Source organism: Gekko japonicus, unplaced genomic scaffold (genome assembly GCF_001447785.1).
Source record: "Gekko japonicus isolate JY-2015 unplaced genomic scaffold, Gekko_japonicus_V1.1 scaffold69, whole genome shotgun sequence".
NCBI lineage: Eukaryota > Metazoa > Chordata > Lepidosauria > Squamata > Gekkonidae > Gekko > Gekko japonicus.
Window position 1 is genome coordinate 1,338,245 of NW_015175972.1, and position 21,774 is coordinate 1,360,018.

Here is a 21,774-nt window from a genome sequence, read left to right on the forward strand (position 1 = left end):
CTTCCACATGCTGCTTGAGATACTCCACCGCAGCATTTTGACTAGTATCATCCATGTCACTAGTACTGACAACTTCCTAGTGCAGAGGCTGAGCTACAATAGGCTAGATGCCAACAGCTTCTGTGAAAGTTTCAGTCTTTTCCTTATGTCACACTTTTACACTTGAAAGCATTTAAGGAAACAATATAGAGAGGCATGGTCCTGCAATATTTCAGCACCATCCCATCATGCACTTTGTGTCAGGATACAAAAAGAATACAAACACAGTGATCTGCCTAAGAAATTGCAGGCTTCATGTTTGGTACAGTATGATGGGTATATGTCAATTTACAGTTCTAAGGCATAACATTTCTTTCCATTAAGTAGCCTAGACTGACTTGAGAGTTCTACTGAAAGGCCAGAACAAATGATCAGGCCCTGAAGAAGTGAGATAGTCAGAAGCCAATGGACTGCACTTAGGCACAAGACAGCATACCTGATGAAACATCTGGCAGTCTAAGACCCTGCCCAAATCTGCAATACCTTGGGGGAAGTGAACACATCTGTACTTCCAATGATAATTGGACAGATACAAGGAAGCAGCAGAGAGAAGAGATGCCTCTCAACGGTCACTGTAAAGGAGACAGACAATGTATTGCAACCAAAAAGTCCCCTCCCACACCTATTTTTTGAAACGGGAAGAGCTCCAATATTCTATGGAGGTTTTTTTAAAAACAAATACTGTTAAATTAAACCCATTTTAGGAAAAAGAACCAAACCTTGTTTTCTAAAAAGGATTTTTTGCATGTTTTCCAACAATTTAAAAAAGGACAACAGTATAAACAAAGTCTGAACCAAAGGAATGTGCTTTGGAAAACATTAAAATGTGTTCCTATTAATGTGATGTGCCCGTGTTAGTGTGATGCTTTAATTTGTTCAACCTGATTTTTTTTTTAATTCAAGAAGACACTTCATCCTCCCCTAGGGTCCATGGGACAATGTATTTAGAAAAGAAGCGCTCCCATGCTGCCAACTTCACTCTGCTCCTTTACAAAGATTTCAAAATACTGGTAAATGATGGTGACAGCCAGTAGGATTCCAGTGCCTGATCCAATTGCCCCAAGGAAGTCTGCCAGTACAGAGAGAGCACCAATGCAGAGGCCACCGAATGCAGCAGCTGTAGGGATGTACCTGACAAAAACACAAAATTGAAGGGGGGGGGGGGGGGGGAGAGAGAAAATTCTAGTCAGACCAAAATGCTAAAAAAAAGTCAGCATCTACAAGCACAGAGACCCCTGAATGAACTTGAGCCCATGGAAAAACATTTTCCATACCAGGATCAAGGCAGGAAAAACGGCAAACAGATTTAAACCATCTGATGAGTCCAGATACTTAACAAGACTGCCAAATTATGACCTTTTCTTTTCAAAAATGTCTACAGACACAAGGGCTTGAACGTTGTCCTTTTTGAACATTTCCATCTTAGACCCCTTCCAGTCCAGTTTTTGCTCGGACCATGGGACGGAGATGGCACTGGTCGCCCTCATGGACAAGCTCCGGAGGCATCTGGATCGGGGCAGATCGGCAGTGCCGTTGTTGTTGGATCTGTCAGCAGCGTTTGACACGGTCAACCATCAGTTACTGATCTACTGCCTCACCAACACAGGAGTCCAGGGGCTTGCCTTGCAATGGCTTGCCTCTTTTCTCCAAAGTCAGGGACAAAGGGTGGCACTAGGGGAACAGCTATCCCGAAGGCACCCACTGGATTGTGAAGTGCCTCAAGGGGCGGTGCTTTCCCCGATGCTATTTAACATCGGTACCATATGGTACACCCTTTGCCCAGATTGCCTGGAGGCATGGGCTGGGATGTCACCAGTATGTGGGTGACACCCAGCTCTATCTGTTGTGGGGCGGCTGGTCTGACTCCAGATCGGAAAATCTGGACTGGGCGTTACAAGCCGTGGCTGGTTGGCTTAGACCGAGCTGACTGAAATTGAATCCGACAAAGATGAGGTCTTGTGCCTGAGCCGGTCCAGGGGTAGGGATCTCACTCCCAATCTTTGATGGGGCGCCATTGGTTAGGAGTTTGAGAGTGCTCTTGGATGCCTCCTTAAGCAAAGAGGCCCAGGTAGCAGCCACTGACAAGTCGGCCTTTTACCATCTTTGGCTGATTAGGCAGTTGTGGTTCCCTTCCTTGACCGGAACGACTTGGCAACAGTGATCCATGCGATAGTCACTTTGAGATTGGACTACATGGTACTGCCCATGTCGCAAATCCGGAAGCTGCCGCTAGTGCAAAATGCTGTGGCCAGGCTTTTGATGGGCCTCCACATGTGGAAGCACATCCAGCCTGTGCTGAAGGCATTGCACTGGCTGCCAATAGCATACTGAATTCGCTTCAAGGTGCTGGTTTTATGGCCAGGGTCCAACATACCTTTCCCCACATGTAACCCAGAGAGCACTATGGTCAGCAGCTCAACTGGCCATAACCAGGGCAAGGCCTTCTCGGTGGTGGCTCCATACTAGTGGAATGAGCTCCCAGAAGAGATCAGGGCCCTGTGGGGCCTTTTACAGTTCCACAGCACCTGTAAGATGGAGCTCTTCTACCAGGCCTTCAATTAAGGAGCCACCAACAACAACAACTGAAAAGCCCTGCCCCCCGAGGTTTTGCCACCCACAGCCTGTGCCTGCCGATTACATCAGGGAAAGATTAATGAGCTGAATATTCAGATAGATCACTGAATGCACACATATGGTACACCATTGTTAAACAACTGCATTAAAACAGACACTGCGAGCACTTTATGATATTGAATTGTTTTATAAGGAACCACTTTTAGATGGTTTTATGATAAATGTAACTGTTATCTATGTATTTATTTCTTATGTAAACTGCCCTGAGCCTGCCTTGGTGGGGAGGATGGGGTATACACTGAAATAATAATAATAATAACAACAACAATAATGCAAGTAGGTATTAGGAATGTTTCATAAACAATAGCATGCAGAAATCTAGCATACTGCAGGAGCACAAAACCTGAAAGTAAAGGACAGGAATAATCACAAATACTGGAATAAACTAAATCTGCGCAGATGTGTAACTCACCTGTTAAGTTCATGAACCATGGACGTTTCTCTATGACCCCTCATCACCATCTGCTGTTCTTTTAGTTGTTTAGCAACCTGCATTCCCAACAAAATTAATAAATGTAGTTTAGTTTCCTTAATTTAAACTGATCATCACTTGCCTATAACAAAGGAGAAAGAATGTCAGCATTTCCAAAGGATTACAAAACAGGTAAAGCTAGGGTTCTGCAGTTAACAATTTCACAAGTATTAATTTAGAGAATTTATATACTAATTAATTCTAAATACCAAACTAAAAAGTATATAAGGGTAATTCAGTGGATGCCTTTATACACTGCCTATGGAAAGCAGTTAGATTCAGTAAAAAATTTCTACTGATGGCAGGGGGAGAGATTTTTGCCAAATCCTGCACCCTTCAGGAACAGCATTTTGGAAGGAATTCTTGACTGCAATGGGAAGGGGGAGGTTAGGAACTCCCACTCCACTGACAAATACCTTCTGTTAGTAGAGTTCTTCTACAGCATCCAAATTGTTACAGTTCATTTATTACTGTAAGTCACAAGCTCAAACTGAGTGTCCCGTAGCCTTAAAGATCAAATATATATTGTGGCATAAATCTTTGAAGGCCAAAAACTACTTTTACCTGATGGAGGTGCAGAGTTTACTTCTATACCAGTAATTTATTTAGAAAACTTACATAGTACCTCCCAAAAGACCCACCCCAGGCATATACATATGCTGGATACAATCTCTCTCAGCTCAGGAAGGTGAACTGTTTAGAAATCTGAGCATGAAGGGCAGTATTATGCTGTAATGTTTTTAAATGAAAGACAGTTTGCTGGAATGCTGCCTTTTTAAGTAATAGTGATTTCAGGAAGCATCAGATCTATTTCTTTAGTGATAACACTATTTGTTAGAAGCTATAGAGCTTCGGGTGCTCTGTCCCTTGGCAGAGATAGGAAATTAGTATCCAGAATGGTGATATCTGTGTTCTTTACTTACATCCTTGGCAGAGGAGCCAGAGACTTCAATCCAGGTTTTAGAGAAGAAAGCACAGGAGCCCAACATAAACACAATGTAAACAACCGCATGAACAGGGTCTTCCAACACCGAAGTGAAAGACTCTGGAGGCGATAAGTAATAACAAAGTCCACCAACAGGGTATGAACGAGCAGGGCCTCCAGATGATGTGTCCTGTAACATAAGTTGATACATTTAGATATTTGATTGAGCTTTCTTAAATGCATGAGCTTTCTTGAATGTGCGATGTTTGTGCAGCTACCTCAGCATACACATTTTGCTATTTTTACAGATTTCCACATATATGTGGACAATAAGAAAATCCATTATAACTACTGCAAGAAAAAGCATAGAGGAGCCGACAAGGGGACAAAACCAGCAAGTATATGTGCAGTATTAAAAATCCACATGAATGGACAGCTTCAAGAGGGAACTGGATAAACATATGGAGCAGAGGTCCATCAGTGGCTATTAGCCACAAGGTATAGATAGGAACTCACAGGATGGGGCAGGTGATGCACTGTATTCTTGGTGCTTGGGGGGGGCAAGAGTGGGAGGGCTTCTAGTGTCCTGGCCCCACTGATGGACCTCCTGATGGCACCTGGTATTTCTGGCCACTGTGTGACACAGTGTTGGACTGGATGGGCCACTGGCCTGATCCAACATTGGCTTCTCTTACATTCTTATGATCTTATCATAAGAGAATCAGCATATGCTGAGCACTCAGCCTTCTTCTGTGCACCTTTGCTATAAAAACTAGGGCACATTTATCATCAGAGTGGCAACATCTGATAGAGGACACTATGATGTAAACATATCATAAATAATATGAAAATACTTACAGACCAAGTACCCAGCAAGCTAACCAATAAGTTGCCACTGAAACGGGCAGAAAGCATCTGGGAGATCACATACAAGTTGGACACCAGCGCAGACTGCAGAATGATGGGAATATTGGAGGTGTAAAACAGTTTGATAGGATAAGTATTGTACTGGCCACGATAACGGGCAGATTTTATAGGAAGGTCCACTCTGAATCCCTAAGAAAATTAGATAGTAAAATGAGAGTTGAATCAACAAATGCATACTAGGAAAACTATTAAACCATATAAACCTGGAAATGTCATGTTTGGTGTAGAATATCACTGACACCTTATAAGTCCAACATCAATTAAATATACATGCTGGCCACATATGTTTTGGATGATTATAGCAGACCTAGCTGCTACAGAAACTGATGTCCTTCATATTACCAGCAAATCACTGATGTCTAATTGGTTATATTTGTAGAAACAAGGAATAAGCTTAACATTTAAGAACCATTCAGAAATATTACTGGTCACAAGTTATTTCATTAGGAATCAGCACTGATTTGAGTTCCGGTTTCGGCGCGACGACGGGCGGGCGGGAGCTCGATGGGCTCCGAGCCACCCGACCCGTTATTGCTTTTTTCGGTCCCCCCAGCAATGGGGAGAGTCCGACCAGCACTCTCAGACAGAGTGCAGGAGCAGGGGGCTTTTTCTGGCCCCTCCCGCGACCTGGCAAATTGCGGGGGGGTGACCGGCTGTGCCCCGAAGCAGGAGCGATAACAGGGGAGAACATGACTTCCGTGTTCGACCTAGACGCAGCCGCCGGTTTTTAAAACCTTTATTTTTTCTTTTTGTGGTGGTGGATTCGACACTTCACTCCGGAAAACCAATTTTGCGCATATTTTGGTCGAGCAGAAAGGACTACGTACCCCATATGATTATTTTTCCCCCCGTGTGTGTGAAGAAAATGGCCGATGAACTTGATTGGGAAATAAATATTACGGGACTTACGAAGGGTAAGAAAAAATGCTTGTATTACCCGGTAAAAGTTGCAGTGATAACTAAAGTTAATTAAATTGACTGATTAAACTGAAAAGAAATGGAGGAGTTAGACAAGAGAGAAGAGAATGACGGAGAAATGGAGGTGCTAAATAAGAGAGAAGAGTTTGATGGAGATATAAAACTTTGCGATTGTACGAGGGAACAATGGGAAAAGTTTCAAAAGTACTTTTTAGAAGAAATGAAACAGACATTTAAAGTAACATGTGAAAATGTGTTGAGAAATTTTCGCAATGAATTATGGGAGCCTAAGGAAGATGAAAAAAAACAGGAGAATCAAGGGAAAGAGGAGATGAGGGACACGGAACAGGAGAGAGAAATGTATGCTGTACAGATTGAGTATACAGAGGAATTGTTACAGAAAGCTGACATAGAAGAAGGACTTGCGTTGGGGCAAGGAAAATTAAAAACGGCAGCAAGGAAAAACTGTTTGCCGCCTCTACTTAAAAGTAAAGGAAAAAGACAAACAAGAAGGAAAAAACTAAAGAAAGGATTAAAGAAACATAGCGTGAACATACAACTAACCACAAGGAATTATGGAGAAGCAAAGGAGGAAATAAGGATGCAGGAGTTCAAAGATCAACGGCATGCAGAAGAGAACAGAAGAAATCAGGGAAAAAAAGAACTGAAATATAGAGATGTGACAAGGATTGGTATTGTAAAGAATTTAACTTGCCTTCTCCCTCTTTATTTTTGGTGAGGATGCTGGGAACCCTAAAAGAGGGTTGAAGTAAAATAGTGGGATGAAATAAATAGTAGGACAGGAAAAGTGATCTAACTAAGATTTGGAAAGATGTAAAATGTAATCTATAGATATATGTAATTTTGTGTGTGTGTGTGCATGTGGATAAATTCACTATAAATTAAGACAAGGGTACTGGCTATTGACTGGAAGTAAAATACATGGTTGAGGATGATGAATTATTAGAGAGGAGGACATAAAATCTCTTAGGAGTGGATCTCAATAAAAATAATATTTGATATGAATTAAGTAATTTGATTTGGATAATCTTGGTATAAAATAATCAGATGAAGTTGGTGGTAGTGCATCTATTATTCATGATTAAAACATATTGAGAGTGATCTTTTATGAGAATGTAATGAATGCTTTAAGCCAGAATGAAAAATATTGTGTGTAAGAGGGATATTACTAATAATAGAGGGATTTAAGCTTTATTATTTATTAGTTTATTGTTAAGAATAATCTTGGAATGAGACCGAAGGAAAAATTATTATTAGTATTATTAGTATTATTATTTTTTTGAAGAGCTCCAGGAATAGAGACAAATATGATGTTGAAAACAAGAGGTGAACAGATGATTTGAGGATGGAATTAAACTGAAGTTCAGTTGAATGGATGTTTTGAAAAGTAAAATGTATGTAATGAAGATGAATTTAAAATCTAAAATACAGATATACAGATAGGAAAGTAAATAGGGTAATTATGATTTATTAAGACCAGAGATATTTAAAAAGGAATGCGAGGAATATAAGGTGGAACTATAGTTGGGCAATATAAGATTAAAGAGAATCTAGACATTGACTGTATGTAACCAAATGTTAATAGGGTGAGGTATTGACTTATAAGAGAATGGTGATTTATGTTTGTATGTTTATTAAAGGTGAAACTCAATAAAAAATTTATTTACAAAAAGGAATCAGCACTGATTTAAAAATGACCTCTAACGGCCAGAGTTGACCTAAATACTCTAAGGAAAAGGGGTTTTTTTTTGTAAAGTTATATCCATTTTGCACTTCATGGCTGAAATAGTATCAAGACCCTTATGACCAGAATACATGTAAAGAGAACATACAGACCACTTTATTCAGTGAAGTTTAAAGCCCTCCTTAAGCCTTAAGGCACCTCCCTCCAACATAAAATAGTCCTTCTGCCACGACAAAAGCTGCTGAACTAAGTGGAAGTGTAAGGTGATTACCGTTATGGTGCCATACCGAAGTGCTACTAACCTGGAAGTAAATTACTACAGCAAAGACAAATATGGTGGCAATGAGGTTCATAAGGTTGGGAAGGTTCTGACGGTAGAAGGCTTCCCGCAGAGCTCTGACTTTATCTGTACGAGTAGCCAGCAAATGGAATAGAGCAATGATGGCTCCTTCAAACTCCATGCCTTAAACGAGAAGGTGCAACACAGATAGTCAGTTCCAAGTAACTTGGTATTACTTTGCTGCTTCAAATTAACAGTATGCAAATTTGCATCCAACTGAGACCAATGACATAAGAAAGAGGCCCACAAATTCTGGCTGGCCTTAACAACCCAAGTTGTGATTAACACTGACCCCACCCCTCCCACAAGAGAGAAGGGGTTATGCTCAGTTTTGGAGGTGTGCCTACAGAGCAGCAGATTACTTGAGTCCATGCCTTCTTCCTCAGCCAAAGCGTGTGCGCATGAAGTGAGGAAGAAACTCAGCATAATTATGTTAAGATCCCATGCCTTCCTTTTGAACTCAGAGAACAGCAGAGGCTCTCCCCAACTTTGTACTACATCTTGGAAAGGAAAAGCAGTGATGCATCATTCTAGTTTCAGATGCCTTCTGAAATCAGCATGAGGACTGGGAAGGCAAGGGGCATCTCACTACAATAAAATCTCTGGGTAGAAGTTTATACACATTTATACTCTAGAAATTGGATTAAAAGGCAGCTTACACGGCTAGTATTTACACATACTGTACTCCAACCCTTTGACCATATGAAGACCCAGGATTGCCTGAGGAAACATTAGTATCAATCAGGCTCTACCTAGGCATAAACACCAATGATTTCCATGGTTACAGTAGCCACAAATGCTGAGGAGCCATAATTGCTCAAGTATAGGGGAAGCTGTTTCTTAAACAGCCCTCATACAAGAGTTTAACAGGAATTCAAAAACATTTAGGGAAGCCAGTAAACCAATTAGTGCTCTGAAGCTCATGGCTTTAAACTGAGCTAAGCAAGAGAGAGCACCTGTGCACCACTTCTACCTTCCCGTGATCCAGCACAGTGTAGTAGTTAAAAGTGTCAGAGTCAGATCCAGGAGACCCATGTCTGAATCCCCACTCGTGCCATGGAAGCTTGTTGGATGACCTTGGGCCAGTCAAACTCTCAGCCTAACCTAACTCACAGGTTTCTTAGGAGGCTAAAATGGAGGAGGGGGCAACGTTGTAGGCCACTCTGAGTTCCCACCAGGGAAGAAAGCTGAATATAAATGAAGTAAACAAATGAGCAGATTAAGAAATCGAATACCACTCATTGTCTCCATTAACTCCCACTCTTGATCCCTTTAAGATCCTTGGTAATGTATGATAACTGGCATATTCTGACTTGGACATCACTTAAAGTCAGTTATGGAAGGTAAGTGCTGGACTACACAACTGTAATACAGAATTCTATATTACATGAGCACCAGTGGAAATATGATGAAACTGTCTCAAATTTCCACAGAAGCAACCACCTTACTACAAAGAAAAGGTCTCTTTTTTTAAAAGACTCAATTTCTTTCATTAGAACCCCCAGTGTTAAATACAAGTCCTTAAGTTATGAGTTACGTTAGCAAGCTGCACAATTAAGTTACACTAGTGAAGCTTTCCTAGTCAGTCAACATTTGCATATTAACGCCTGCATACTTTCACTGCAACAAAATACACATAAATGCGATATTACCTCGGCCAGTATTCACGGTGGTTGGGCTGAACGCCTTCCACACAATTGTCTCACAGATGTTAGTGGCAATGAAGAGGGAGATGCCAGAGCCAAGGCCATAGCCCTTTTGTAGAAGCTCATCAAGAAGGAGAACTATCAAGCCAGCAACAAAAAGCTGCAAGAAGAAAATTAGAAGTATTTACTAGTGGCACAACCCAGATATACAGTTAACTGTAGTCTAAGTCACTAAAATCAATGCAGTGGACCACACTGTCACTTACAAGGCAGTACTAAAATCACCTGAATCATGCTTTTTTTTTTTTAAATGCCAAGCCACAGCCATCCCCACCTTACAGAAGGGGAGAATCTTAGATCAGCTTCCCAGTGTCACCCTTAACGGTGAAGAAGAAGAAGAAGAAGAAGAAGAAGAAGAAGAAGAAGAAGAAGAAGAAGAGAGAAGAAGAGATTGGAGTCTCAGAGCGGTTTACAAACTCCTTTCCCTTCCCCTCCCCACAACAGACACCCTGTGAGGTGGGTGGGAACTCTTGACAGAAACTGCTCTTTTTTCAAGGACAGCTCTTATCAGGGCTACGGCTTGCCCAAGGCCATCCAGTCAGGTGCAAGTGGAGGAGTGGGGAATCAAACCCAGTTCTCCCAGATTAGAGTCCGCGCACTTAACCACTACACCAAACTGGCTCCTAAGGGGATTAAGGGGATACCTGATTCTACACCTCCCTGGCCAAGGTCCTTCAAAATCAACTAAGCCACACTGGCTCTCCTCACACAACGCTGACGTGGTGGCGCAGGTGCTAAAAGCTTGGAAGATTTAAAGTGATCCTGAAAGCTGCTGAATGTATGTAAGCAAGATGTGTCCAAAGCCAAGAATGCAACCACCCATGGCCTACCTGCCAGCACACAGAAACCTTCCACTGTTTTTCTGAAAATCAACACAGGGTAAGATCTCCCTTGGAGACACTGGTTCTGCACCATCTGGCTGGCCACTCTAACACAGGACAGGATAATTCAGGAGAGTAGCCATGTTGGTCTGAAGCAGCAGAACACAGTTTTAGTCCAGTGACACCTGTAAGACCAACAAAGTTTTATTCCAAGTGTAAGTTATTGTGCGCAAAGCACACTTTTTTCTCTGAAGAAGTGTGCTTTGCACGCAAAAGCTTACACTTGGAATAAAACTTTGTTGGTCTTAAAGGTGTCACTGGACTCAAACTGGGTTCTACGTAATAGGATAGCTACCCACCCTTGCAATTTGTTCCTAGCATCTAGCAATCAAGGGGAGGTTCCATTCCAAGTCCTGCCTAGCCTAGCAACCATTACAGGCAGTGTACAGAGATGACAAACTGCCTGCAGACTCACACTGTATCCAGAGATATGAGCATTCCATATAGCCTGGGGTCTCCCAGCAATGAAACCTCTGACTGATTGGCAAGAGCACTCTATTCTATTAATAGGCAGGGGGTGGGAACCAGTTTATCTGCAGCTGGAACTGTACCAAAGCAAACAAACGAACAACTCCCCACTGACACCCTTGAAACGTTAAGAGTGATGCGATATTAGTTACCTGAATGGTAATAAGAAGGCAGATACCTGCTCCCATCTCTGATGGGTCTCCATACATCCCAGTCATTACATAAACAATAGACTGCCCAATGGTAATAATCATGCCAAACACTGTAAAACAAAATCGTAAGACAAGACTGAATTAACAGCCCTTTATGCAAAACATCCAAAGACAATATAATCACACTGTCCATCATCAGTCCTCGTATAAGGTATTAGCTGACCAGCATGGCAAACTCTTAAATGTCTCCTGCTACTTACATTTCTGTGCACCATTGAAGAGAGCTCTGTCTTTTGGCGTATCTCCAACTTCAATTATTTTGGCACCAGCCAGCAATTGCATGATGAGTCCGGAAGTGACAATGGGAGAAATACCCAGCTCCATCAGTGTGCCTATGAGATGAGGAAACAAGGAGGACACCAAACAGTTATAGCTTGCTGGTAGACAAGTGAGAAGAAAAACATTGGCTTATACTCAAACTCCCTCCCATTTTATCTCAGGTAGCTACAGTCTGCCCTCACCTGGGACAGCCCGATCTCATTAGTTTCAGAAACTAAGCAAGGGTCAGTCTTGGTTACTAATTGGATGGGAGACCACCAAGGAATTCCAGGGTCAATATGTAGAAGAAGGTACAGATAATTTCTTGCCTTGAAAACCCCATGGGGTCGCCATGAGTGGCCGGCAACCTGACATAACTTCACTCTCTCTCTCTCACACACACACAAACCCACCCACCTCTACAGGCAGCTATGTAAAAAAAAAATTTACATGGGGAAAATTAAGCCTCACCACCCATTCTTTAGAAGCAGTATTTCTCACCCTATTTAGTTGCATGGTAAATAAATACAACTTTTGAAAAAGTGGGAAACAGTACCAATTTTAAGTAGTGTGCAAATGAGCCCACACTGCATTTCACTTATTCCACATTTATATTTGAGAAACGAGAGCTGTTGATAAAAGAGGCAGACACCCTGAAAAAATTATGAAAGACACAAATGAGGGAAGAGAAGTAAGGAGCAGCTAATGTTCTTGGAAAAAGAGAGGGCGCCATGAAGAGGGAAACTGAGAATGCAGAGGCTAGAATCAACGAGTAGAGCATGAGAATTACTCTCGGATCGCATGTCTACCATCCCCAACTGAAGGACATCAGAAGAGGGCTGCAGAAGAACTGCTGCAAGTCAGTTTATGCTATTAGACTCCACAAATACCTGCTTTACATGCAACAACTTGGCTCTGATAGTCCCAGAACTGCGATACAACTTTTCACTTAGCATTTGCTTCTGCAGCGTACATTACTTTTCAAAAGATGCTGGGTCTGAGCAGCAATTTGTGCAGGCACACAAAGCTCTGCAATATGTATCTTCTGAAACAAAGAGCATTGTAACAAGCTCACTCTGTCCTTGGAAGAGGAGGAAAGCAAAGGACCCCCAAGAAGAGAAGCAGCACACTGAAATGGAACAAAGGTGAAGTGCTGTGTGTCAAGTGGTGATGAACTGGATAGCCCAGGCTATCCCGTTCTCATCAGTTCTCAGAAGCAAACCAGGGTCAGCCCTGGTTAGTATTTGGATGAGAGACCACCAAGGTGCTCTGCAGAGGCAGGCAATGGAAAATCACCTCTGAACAACAACAACAAAACAGTTGGGAAGCTTGCTTGAGGTACAATTTCCTTATGTGGCCTTCAGCCACCAATTTTCATCCACTACCAACCTCTGAATCTGTATTACAATACTTTAAGAATTCTTGGTAGGCACAGAAAACACTTGAAATATAGTATAAAAGTTACACCATTTATATGTTTATATTACGCATGTCAAACCTCCAAAATCACATACAAGATTTTAAACATCTAAATTTCTAGACTTTATTTCACTACACAGAACTAAAGCATGAAATCTTGCAGCAGACAGAACCACAATCGCACCTCTGTTTGAAGCCAGAATTACTCTCATCCAATAGAAAGGATCTGCTGAGTCTGATGACATGATACCAAAAAGGGGGATCTAAATTTAAATATGAAGAGAAGACAAAATTAATACAGCTCCCTTTGGATTTTAAGCAAAAGCTTTAATGGGTATCATGAACATACCTGGCAACAAACCAAGAAGATGAAAAGGGTGATAGCTGTCCATAGCACCTTTTCTTTGAACTGGATCTACACATACAAGGGAGACATTATAAAAGTAATTAGTTGTCATTGCTATAATTGCTGAAGAGACACTAATAACAGAATACAAAACAGTAAGTTGGACCTCCAAGTTCTCAGTAGTTCTATCCAGTTTCCATTGAAAGTAACAATAGGACATGGAATCCAAACAAAGGAAAAACCAATGAGTTCACAGACAAAAGAACTTCCCCCCAAAACTATATCCTATGTCAGCTTAAGGTCAGTTCTCACAGTTGGAGATTCAGTATGTGTGGTGGAGGAGCAGGTATGCATACAAAACACCAAGAGGCAACATGTTATATTGGTATCCAGTAAGTGTTCTGTTCTTCACCTTAGCATTAACTCTAATAAATAATTTCACGTAAACAGAAATCAAAGAAGGATGCATACCTTTCTTTCTGGCTTCTGGATCTCAGGCAAGATAACACAGAAGGGCTTGATTACTTCAAGGAATTTAACTGTGATGGGGAGAAAATGCAGAGTTGAAAACACACAGACCAGTTGACAGTACTACAGAGTACTCGCAAATTCACCAACCTAGAATCTTAGGCTTTGATACAAAATACCTGGGTTCAAACTCATCCCCATACAGCCACCTTGATTAAGTCAATTATGTTCAACTTCATATTCTATCTCAGCTACAACTCTGAACTAACAAAAATATTTCCTGCTCCCACTCATCTTCAATGCAATAGCAACATGGTATGTCACTATTTGAATACTGCGGCTTAATGGAAAGCATATACATTTAGAAGAATTGGTTTTTATACCCTGCTTTCACTACCTGAAGGAGTTTCAGAGCGGCTTATAATTGCCTTCCCTTCCTCTCCCCAAAACAGACACTCTGTGAGGCAGGTGGGGCTGAGAGAGCCCTAAGAGAACTGTGACTGACCCAAGGTCACCCAGCTGGCTTCATGTGGAGGAATGGAGAATCAAACCCAGTTCTCCAGATTACGGCCGGTCACTCTTAACCACTGCACCATGCTGGCTCTTTAGGCAGCTTTATGTTTAAATCTTACAGTCAAATCAAGGCTTCATTAGAGTCAGTTTATTTTTATTTATTTTATTTTTGGGATTTTTATCCCACCCTACCCCACAATTGGGCTCAGGGTGGTTTACAACACAGCATCCAACAGAACATACATTAAATTAATTAAAACAATTAATTAAGACATTATTAGTAATTATTAAAAACTTAACTACTGATTTAAAATAACCTACTAGATGCCTGGCGAATCGTTTCTCATTTCAGTGCAAGCTAGGATAGGTCAGTCCCTCCTGGCACCCATGATGTAAATAGCGCCAGGGATCACTTAAAGCAGGGGAGATGTTCTTTGACATCCACTGCCTCAACCAAAGGCCTGGTGGAACAGCTCCATTTTATGGGTCCTGCGGAACTGCAATAAGTCCTGCAGGGCCCCAATCTCAGTTGGAAGCATGATCTACCAGGCTGGGGCCAAGGCTAAAATCACCTTTATAAACATTTTACACACAAGTAAATATGTGCAAATGACTGACAGTGCAATCCTAGGGGCCAAATCCATTGACACCAATCAGGTTAGACTGCAGTAACAATGCACAGATTGCACTGAGCTGTGTAGTCTAAGGTGATTTGCTGTTTTAGCTCTCCCCAAATCTCTGTAACTTAAAAAAACTGACAAACCTAATCAACCCTAGTGCTAACCTTCACCTGGTACCAAGAATGACTTTGTAAGGGCACTGTGACAGGAGCACTGATGATTACACTACAGTAAAGTTCTAGTTATTAAAAATAAACCATCTCCCTCAGATCATTTAACTCATAGGCAACCTACTCCCTGATAACCAAATGAAACTGGCTTCCCACTTTCAGGGTGTTAGAGACTAGGAAGATCACTAGGGAAAAAATACCTATGCATTGACAAGAAAAAAACTGACCAGCAACACAGATAAAAATCCTAAAATAAAGAGAGCCTAGAGCAAATTACTGATTTACAAGTTATAGTGGCTTGGACTCTGCCAGGAATTTCCCATGGTGAAAGGGAGGGGCTATTTTCACCAATTCCACCCTCTTACAAGAGCCTGCAATATCCACCAAAGCACCCAGGAATAGCCTGGAAGGAAGAAATTAGAGATCACCCACTGAATGAGGAAATCAGCTAAAATTGCTCCTTCTCATGCTTGAAGAAATAATAGGCAGAATCCAATCCAAATAGTTTAAGGTAATTAAAAACATTAGTACACTGTACTATGGTGAAGCCAATATCAAAACACAAACAGACCACTGCAAAATTGTTATAAAGCAGACAAACACACTGTTAAAAAGATAAACAACTACTAGCACAGAGAAAGCATGGTTCTGTTAAAATACTGCTACTATGCCACCTGGGTGGAGACCAGTTTGGTTTTGCGAATCACTATTGCTTCTCTGTCCTTAAATTGCAGGCAACATGTTAGACAAGCTCATGGGGAAAACAGGAGAAGGCAGGGAAAATTCATCATCCTGTAGCACTGTCACACTAAGATGCACATACACATTAATGATTTCAATATATTAGAAGGTTTTATCTTCCAACTTTTATGCTTCCTACATAAACAGTGATTTAATATTTTCTAACGCCAGATTGACGATGGCCAGTTTCCTACGGAAAATATTATAATTAGCACAACGGAGCAGAGTAACCAAGAGCACAAGCCAAGGAGTCAACCTTCACCTCAGCCACCAAGCGAACAGCCAGCCTCAGGGGACGATAACACCAGACAACCCTAAGCACCTGAGGCTAAGCAAAGGCAATGCGTGTCAACCATTCCCCAAACTGGAGATGTGCCACATATATTACTACTACTTACAGGACATCCCATGGACAGCATCTGGAGATTCCCCCACTCAGCGACTATCTTGCACAGTCCCATACTCTGCCCAAACCACGGGCATGCAACACCAAGTCACTGATCCCGGACGCCAAGGATTTTTCCTAAAGGCCCCACGCATCTACTACCGGCTCCCAAAAAGGTGACCGCACAACCTCCTCTTCCTAGCCGCCCTTCTACACTGCAAGCCCCTGGCATCTTCCCACTGCACCGGGCCGCCATTTCACCTATTCCAGCAGCGGAGTCCCGCCGCCCCTGCCTCAGCCGGCTGGGCTCCTTCCTCACGCCCACTGGAGGAAACGATCCCCGTTCTCCTTTGTCTCTACTTCACCGTCTCTCAAGTGAAATGACCGACTCACTGCCCGCCTTCCATCCCCTGTAAACGCCAACCCCACGCGGATACTCACTCCCCATCTCGGCCGCTCTCGACGCGGAAAAAGGAAAGAGCAAACGGTACCGCTGGCTCCAATTCCCTACGCCCAGAGAGACACGTCAGTTAATTGAGCCTTCCCGGCCCCCTTCCGCTTCCTGCCACGCACTGGGGGCTGCTTGAGAGCAAGCCCGTGCACGCAGACGCAGTGGAGGCACACTTCTCTCGTTTGCCTCACTTCCAAGACTACAATTCCCAGCATAGCCTACGACCGTAACTGCAATTGGTAGTTTGACATAGACCCTCTTCCTAGATAGCCCATTCAAGGGATGTGGTTCAGAAGGAGCTGAGGGTTCTAAGTTCTAAGAAGTTTCACATAACGAACGTCGCGTTTGCCCTTGGCTTGCTGGGGGTTGTGGTTTTATTCACCCGCCATTTTAAAAAGGGTCAAGGACGCTTCTACGGGTGGTGCAGAGGGGCGGGCGAGTGGGCACACTTAGACTCTGTAGAAAAATTTATAACCTGAACTGTTTTAGATGATTTTATGTAGATTTAAATGGTATTTATGTGTTAAATTGTGTATTGATTGATGTGAGCCGCCCTGAGCCTGCTTTGCGGGGAGGGCGGGGTACAAATTAAACCACTAAATAAATAAATAGCTTTAAGGTCAAAGCGCTATTCAAAATATACAAGATAAGGATCATTAAAAAGCTAAAAGAGTTCGTAAACTGGCTATGTCTCTTGTCATTCTGGCTCACACATGTTGCATCAAGTGAGATCGTGAACAAGGAATCTGCTTTCGACAGATTTAGTAATATTTCCTAGCTGTAGTTATATCCCACATTTTAGACAATTGTTTCCAAGAGTGGCTCGTATTAATAAAGAGGCACAGGTTACTAGGGTTGCCAGTCTCCAAGTAGCACCTGGAGATCTCCAGCTGACCAAGATCAGTTCCCCTGGAGACAATGGCTGCTTTGGAGGGTAGACTGTATGCTGAGGTCACTGCTGAGGTCCCCTCCCGTCCTAAAACCCTACCCTTCCCAGGCTTCACCCCCAAAATCTCCAAGTATTTCCCACCCCTGATTCCACTTGACCTTTCCCCCTCCAAGTTAAAGTATTTTATTTATTTTTGAACTTCAAATGCCTCTCCTGTGCCATTACAGGAGTATTTATTTATTTATTTATATTTATTTTGGGATTTATATCCCGCCCTACCCGTACGGCCCAGGGCGGCAAACAAGCGGCAACGCCGGAAATAAAACATAGATTACATTAAAACCTCGATAAATACAAACTAAAATGGTGCTATACAGTTCATTTTAAAAGTTCAAGATGGTAGATGTCCCTCACTGGCGGCCGATGGTATAAACGCAGGAGCGCCAGGGTGGTGTTCCTCTTCTGGGCGGCGACTACCCCCGTCCAAAGCCAGGTAGGTGGTAAATCCGCCACGATGGTGGTATAGTGGCGGCGGCGGCGGCTCCTACTCAAAAGCCTGGCGGAAGAGCTCCGTCTTGCAGGCCCTGCGGAACTGTACAAGGTCCCGCAGGCCCTGATCTCCGCCGGGAGCTCGTTCCACCAGGTAGGAGCCGCCACCGAAAAAACCCTGGCCTTGGTTAGGGCAAGCTTGATGTCCCGGGGGCCTGGAACCTCGAGGAGGTCCAGACTCCCTGATCGCAGCGGAAGGGGAGTAGAATATTAGCAGGTGGTTTTGTCTCTTCCCTCAGGTCCCTGGCTTGGGCCAGCATCGAAATATATAATAATGTGACATGGTGGAACAGCCATAGACCTACAAATAAGAAGATATAGGGGCTGTTCAGGAAGAAAGAAGAAACCAAGGGAAAACCCTGTGTGTGAGGGAGGGACGAGGCAAGAGGGTGAGGTTGGTTGGAATGTTAGAAGGACAAAATTATATCCAGGCTGTTGAGTGTGTGTTGTTACTTGAATGGCCATATTACTTTAAGGATTTATAAACTAGTAAAGAGAAGGCTGCTTCGTTTTATCAAATGGCAGTCTGCATGTACCCCAGATCATTGGGTTGCCACTCCAGGTTGGGAAATTCCTGGATATTAGTGGAGTAGTTCAGAGAAGGGATGTAATTCCGTAAAGCAAGGATTCCCAACACAGCACCCATGGGTGCCATCTCTAGTGCTTTTAGAAAGTGGGTGGGGCCGGGGGGGGGGTTGCCCAGAAGTGTCCTCACTATTGTTAGACAGGAATTCTGTCCCTGGCAGTGTTTTTCCCAACCCAGTTTGAGAAAACACATGCAGCAGTTCTGTAGAGAGGAAACACTAATATTTATTAATTAATAAAGAAAGAGTACAGATATCAAGGTTTGGAACCCCTGAATACCCAACCGACTCTTCGAGTGTTACAATGGGTGACATAGGATTTTATACTCAATATGACATCAAACAAACAAAGCATATCTATTGGTTCCATAGACTAAGAAGAGATTGGAATTATACCCCGCCCTTCACTTGGAGTCTCAGAGCGCCTTACAAACTCCTTTCCCTTCCCCTCCCCACAACAGACACCCTGTGAGGTGGGTGGGGCTGAAAGAACTCTGTCACAAACTGCTCTTTCAGGAACAGCTGTGCCAGAGCTTGTGACTGACCCAAGGTCACATCAGCAGGTGCAAGTGGAGGAGTGGGGAATCAAACCCGGTTCTCCCAGATTAGAGTCTGCACACTTAACCACTACACCAAACTTCGTCACAACTTTGTCCCCTGTTTCTCATTGGCCTAAAACCTATGGGTTGGGTTTTCCCAAGTAAAGGGTTTATTTACCTTTTAATTAAACAATAGCCACTTCTTCTTGGGACTATGTAGCTCTAAAAAGTATCAATATAACTGATATGGTCACGGGGTAGTATTGTTCCTTTAGTTAAGCTAAGTGATAGAAACATGTGCAGCTGTAACTGGGCAGTCAAGGCCACAAGCCTTAGCAGAATTGTGGTATGTTAGCATTCTCATTCTCCCATCATGCATTTAAGCAATGAATCAAAGTTAATATCTGAATACATATTCATGATTGATTTCTGTTTATGTAGTTATAATCATAAATGGCACTTAACACATATACACATCATGGAAGTGTATAGGCTTTCAGCTAGGGAGCCGCCACTTGGTCTTGAACAACTAGCCTGTGCTGTAGGAAGAGCTCAAGCAGATTGATTCTTAGAAGGTGCACCGAAATAAGCCATCTTGAATATATTTTCAGCACTTTATGAAACTGTTTTAATAACAGAATTGTTCTTATATGATTTTATGTTCTTTTAACTGTATTTATGGATTACTGTGAGCCGCCCTGAGCCTGCATTGAGGGGAGGGGAGGGCACAAATGTGATGATGATGATGACTGATGATGATGATGACAGGACACAATGGAGGAAGAGGGAAAGTGGAGCTCATCTTGGCAGATTAAGAAGGAACCTAAGAACCTAAAATAAGATGACAAATATTGATCAGGCATTACTAGTGTGAATAAAAGAACACCAAAACAGCCATGCTGGGTCAGACCAATAGTCCTTTTAAAAATTGTTCAATTAAAAGGGAATTAGTAGAATATAAATCCCAATTCCCTCCCCCCATTTCCATCCTCACTCACAAGCAGGGACAAAGTTTTGCAACAGAATAAAGTAGATACTGTGATATTTTCAATATCATTTTGAGAGAGCTGATAAAATTGAGCTCTAAGAACAAGCTACTCCTCTCTGAAAATGGTACATCGTTTTATTTTTGCTAGATTATCCAGAGTGAATTAATATTCTCCATCTCGTTGAGTGTATGCTTTTTGTCCCTTTTGTAGTGAATAGGTTTTATCATACCAGAAAGAATACACAACATTGCAGTAAACAGAGGCCTAGCCCTATGAAGATATATTTTACCAACAGCTGTCCTACTTTGTTTTACAGCATCTGTGGTCTGGAATCATTGGATGGTAACGTGGTTGCTTAGACAAGTGGCAGAACAAAGATATTTTTGGAGCACTACAACAACATAAGGTGAGATAATGGTAATCACTGTACAACAAGTGCAAGTAGAACATTTAAGGATCATATGCATATATTTGCTTTGCTTATTTAATGCAAAGGCCTTGGTAGTAATATTCAATTTAGCCACAAGGTGGGGGAACTGTTTAACTTATGAGGCCATCATATTTTACTTTGATGAAATGCATGTCTGGCATATCCAGACATCTGGAGAAGTGTGCATGCACACGAAAGCCTATAGCTCAAATAAAACTTTGTTGGTCTTAAAGGTGCCACTGGACTCAAACTTTGTTCCAATTTTTACTTTTTTATATGATGCCTACATGATGCAATAATAGACCACAATAAAGATCAGAGTTTTCATGTTGCTGGACATTTTGTACACATATTTATTACATGTAGAGCCTGCCATTTTCCATTCTGGAATTCAAAGCAGTGCTTCATTGGATTCCTAGATCTCCTATCCAGGTATTGATCAGACTAAGATCTACTCAGTTTCAATATAGTTACAGTTCATGTGCTTTCTAACTTTATTCTGATGTGTAATGTGAAAGTCAAAGGTGTTTTTAGTAATATGGTGCCTAATACATGCTGCTAAGTATAAACCTAGGTGCTCAAGCTTACATGAGAAAATTCCAGTGCACAGAGGTTGTGTTAATTAATGAGTAAGATGTTATGTTGATGTTTTAAAATCTACCCTTTTATCTCCTCTTGTAACCTGCTGGAATCATATTCTTTGGCTTACTGCTTTCTTAAATACAATAAAATGTTTAAAAATATATATTTTTTAAAAACTTTATTCTGAGAGCCAGTGTGGCACAATGGTTACAATGGAAGACAACAAGTACCAGGGATAACTGGATTCAAATCCCCACACTGCCATGGAAACTCAGAGACAACCTTCTTCCCATCACAATCTCTCTGCCTAACCTACCTCACAGGGTTGTTGTGAGAACAGAGGTGAGGAGAACAATGTGATAAGCTGTGTTTGGTCCCCATGGTTGAGGGGAAGCAGGATATAAATATCAAATCAAATAAAAAAACACAGGCCAGATTGGGCAAGCAGCTCTGTAAAACAGCTGGCCTTTGCACAGAGTAAGCATGGCTAGTTGTATGGGGATATATCTATTTACATGCTAGCAGCCTGAGAAAGGACTTGGTGGGAACAGGAAGCTTCTAGCTGCACTTTCTATCACCATGCTTCTATGTCTTGTCCAAAATGGATTTTTAAA

The 21,774-nt window shown here is 42.2% G+C and overlaps 1 protein-coding gene across 1 annotated transcript; it reads right to left on the minus strand.

Moving 5' to 3' along the window:
* Window positions 1-270: 270 nt before the first annotated feature.
* Window positions 271-16,684, minus strand: SEC61A1 (Sec61 translocon alpha 1 subunit). The gene is made up of 12 exons (XM_015426084.1): window positions 16,589-16,684; window positions 13,722-13,789; window positions 13,254-13,319; window positions 13,089-13,167; window positions 11,428-11,559; window positions 11,168-11,277; window positions 9,613-9,766; window positions 7,923-8,083; window positions 4,929-5,126; window positions 4,069-4,260; window positions 3,086-3,162; window positions 271-1,170 (listed from the first exon to the last, which is right to left on the minus strand). Exons 1-12 carry the CDS (start codon window positions 16,593-16,595, stop codon window positions 984-986), a joined length of 1,431 nt encoding a protein of 476 aa, XP_015281570.1. The 5' UTR covers window positions 16,596-16,684; the 3' UTR covers window positions 271-983.
* Window positions 16,685-21,774: the final 5,090 nt, after the last annotated feature.

What these genes read in the sequence shown, in the direction of transcription:
- SEC61A1 (XM_015426084.1), bottom strand. An exon ending in TCTTCTTGGTTTGTTGCCAG is followed by an intron (nt 13,168 to 13,253) that starts GTATGTTCATGA and finishes ATTTAAATTTAG; the next exon opens with ATCCCCCTTTTTGGTATCAT. An exon ending in CTGTAGTAATTTACTTCCAG is followed by an intron (nt 5,127 to 7,922) that starts GTTAGTAGCACT and finishes TAATTTTCTTAG; the next exon opens with GGATTCAGAGTGGACCTTCC.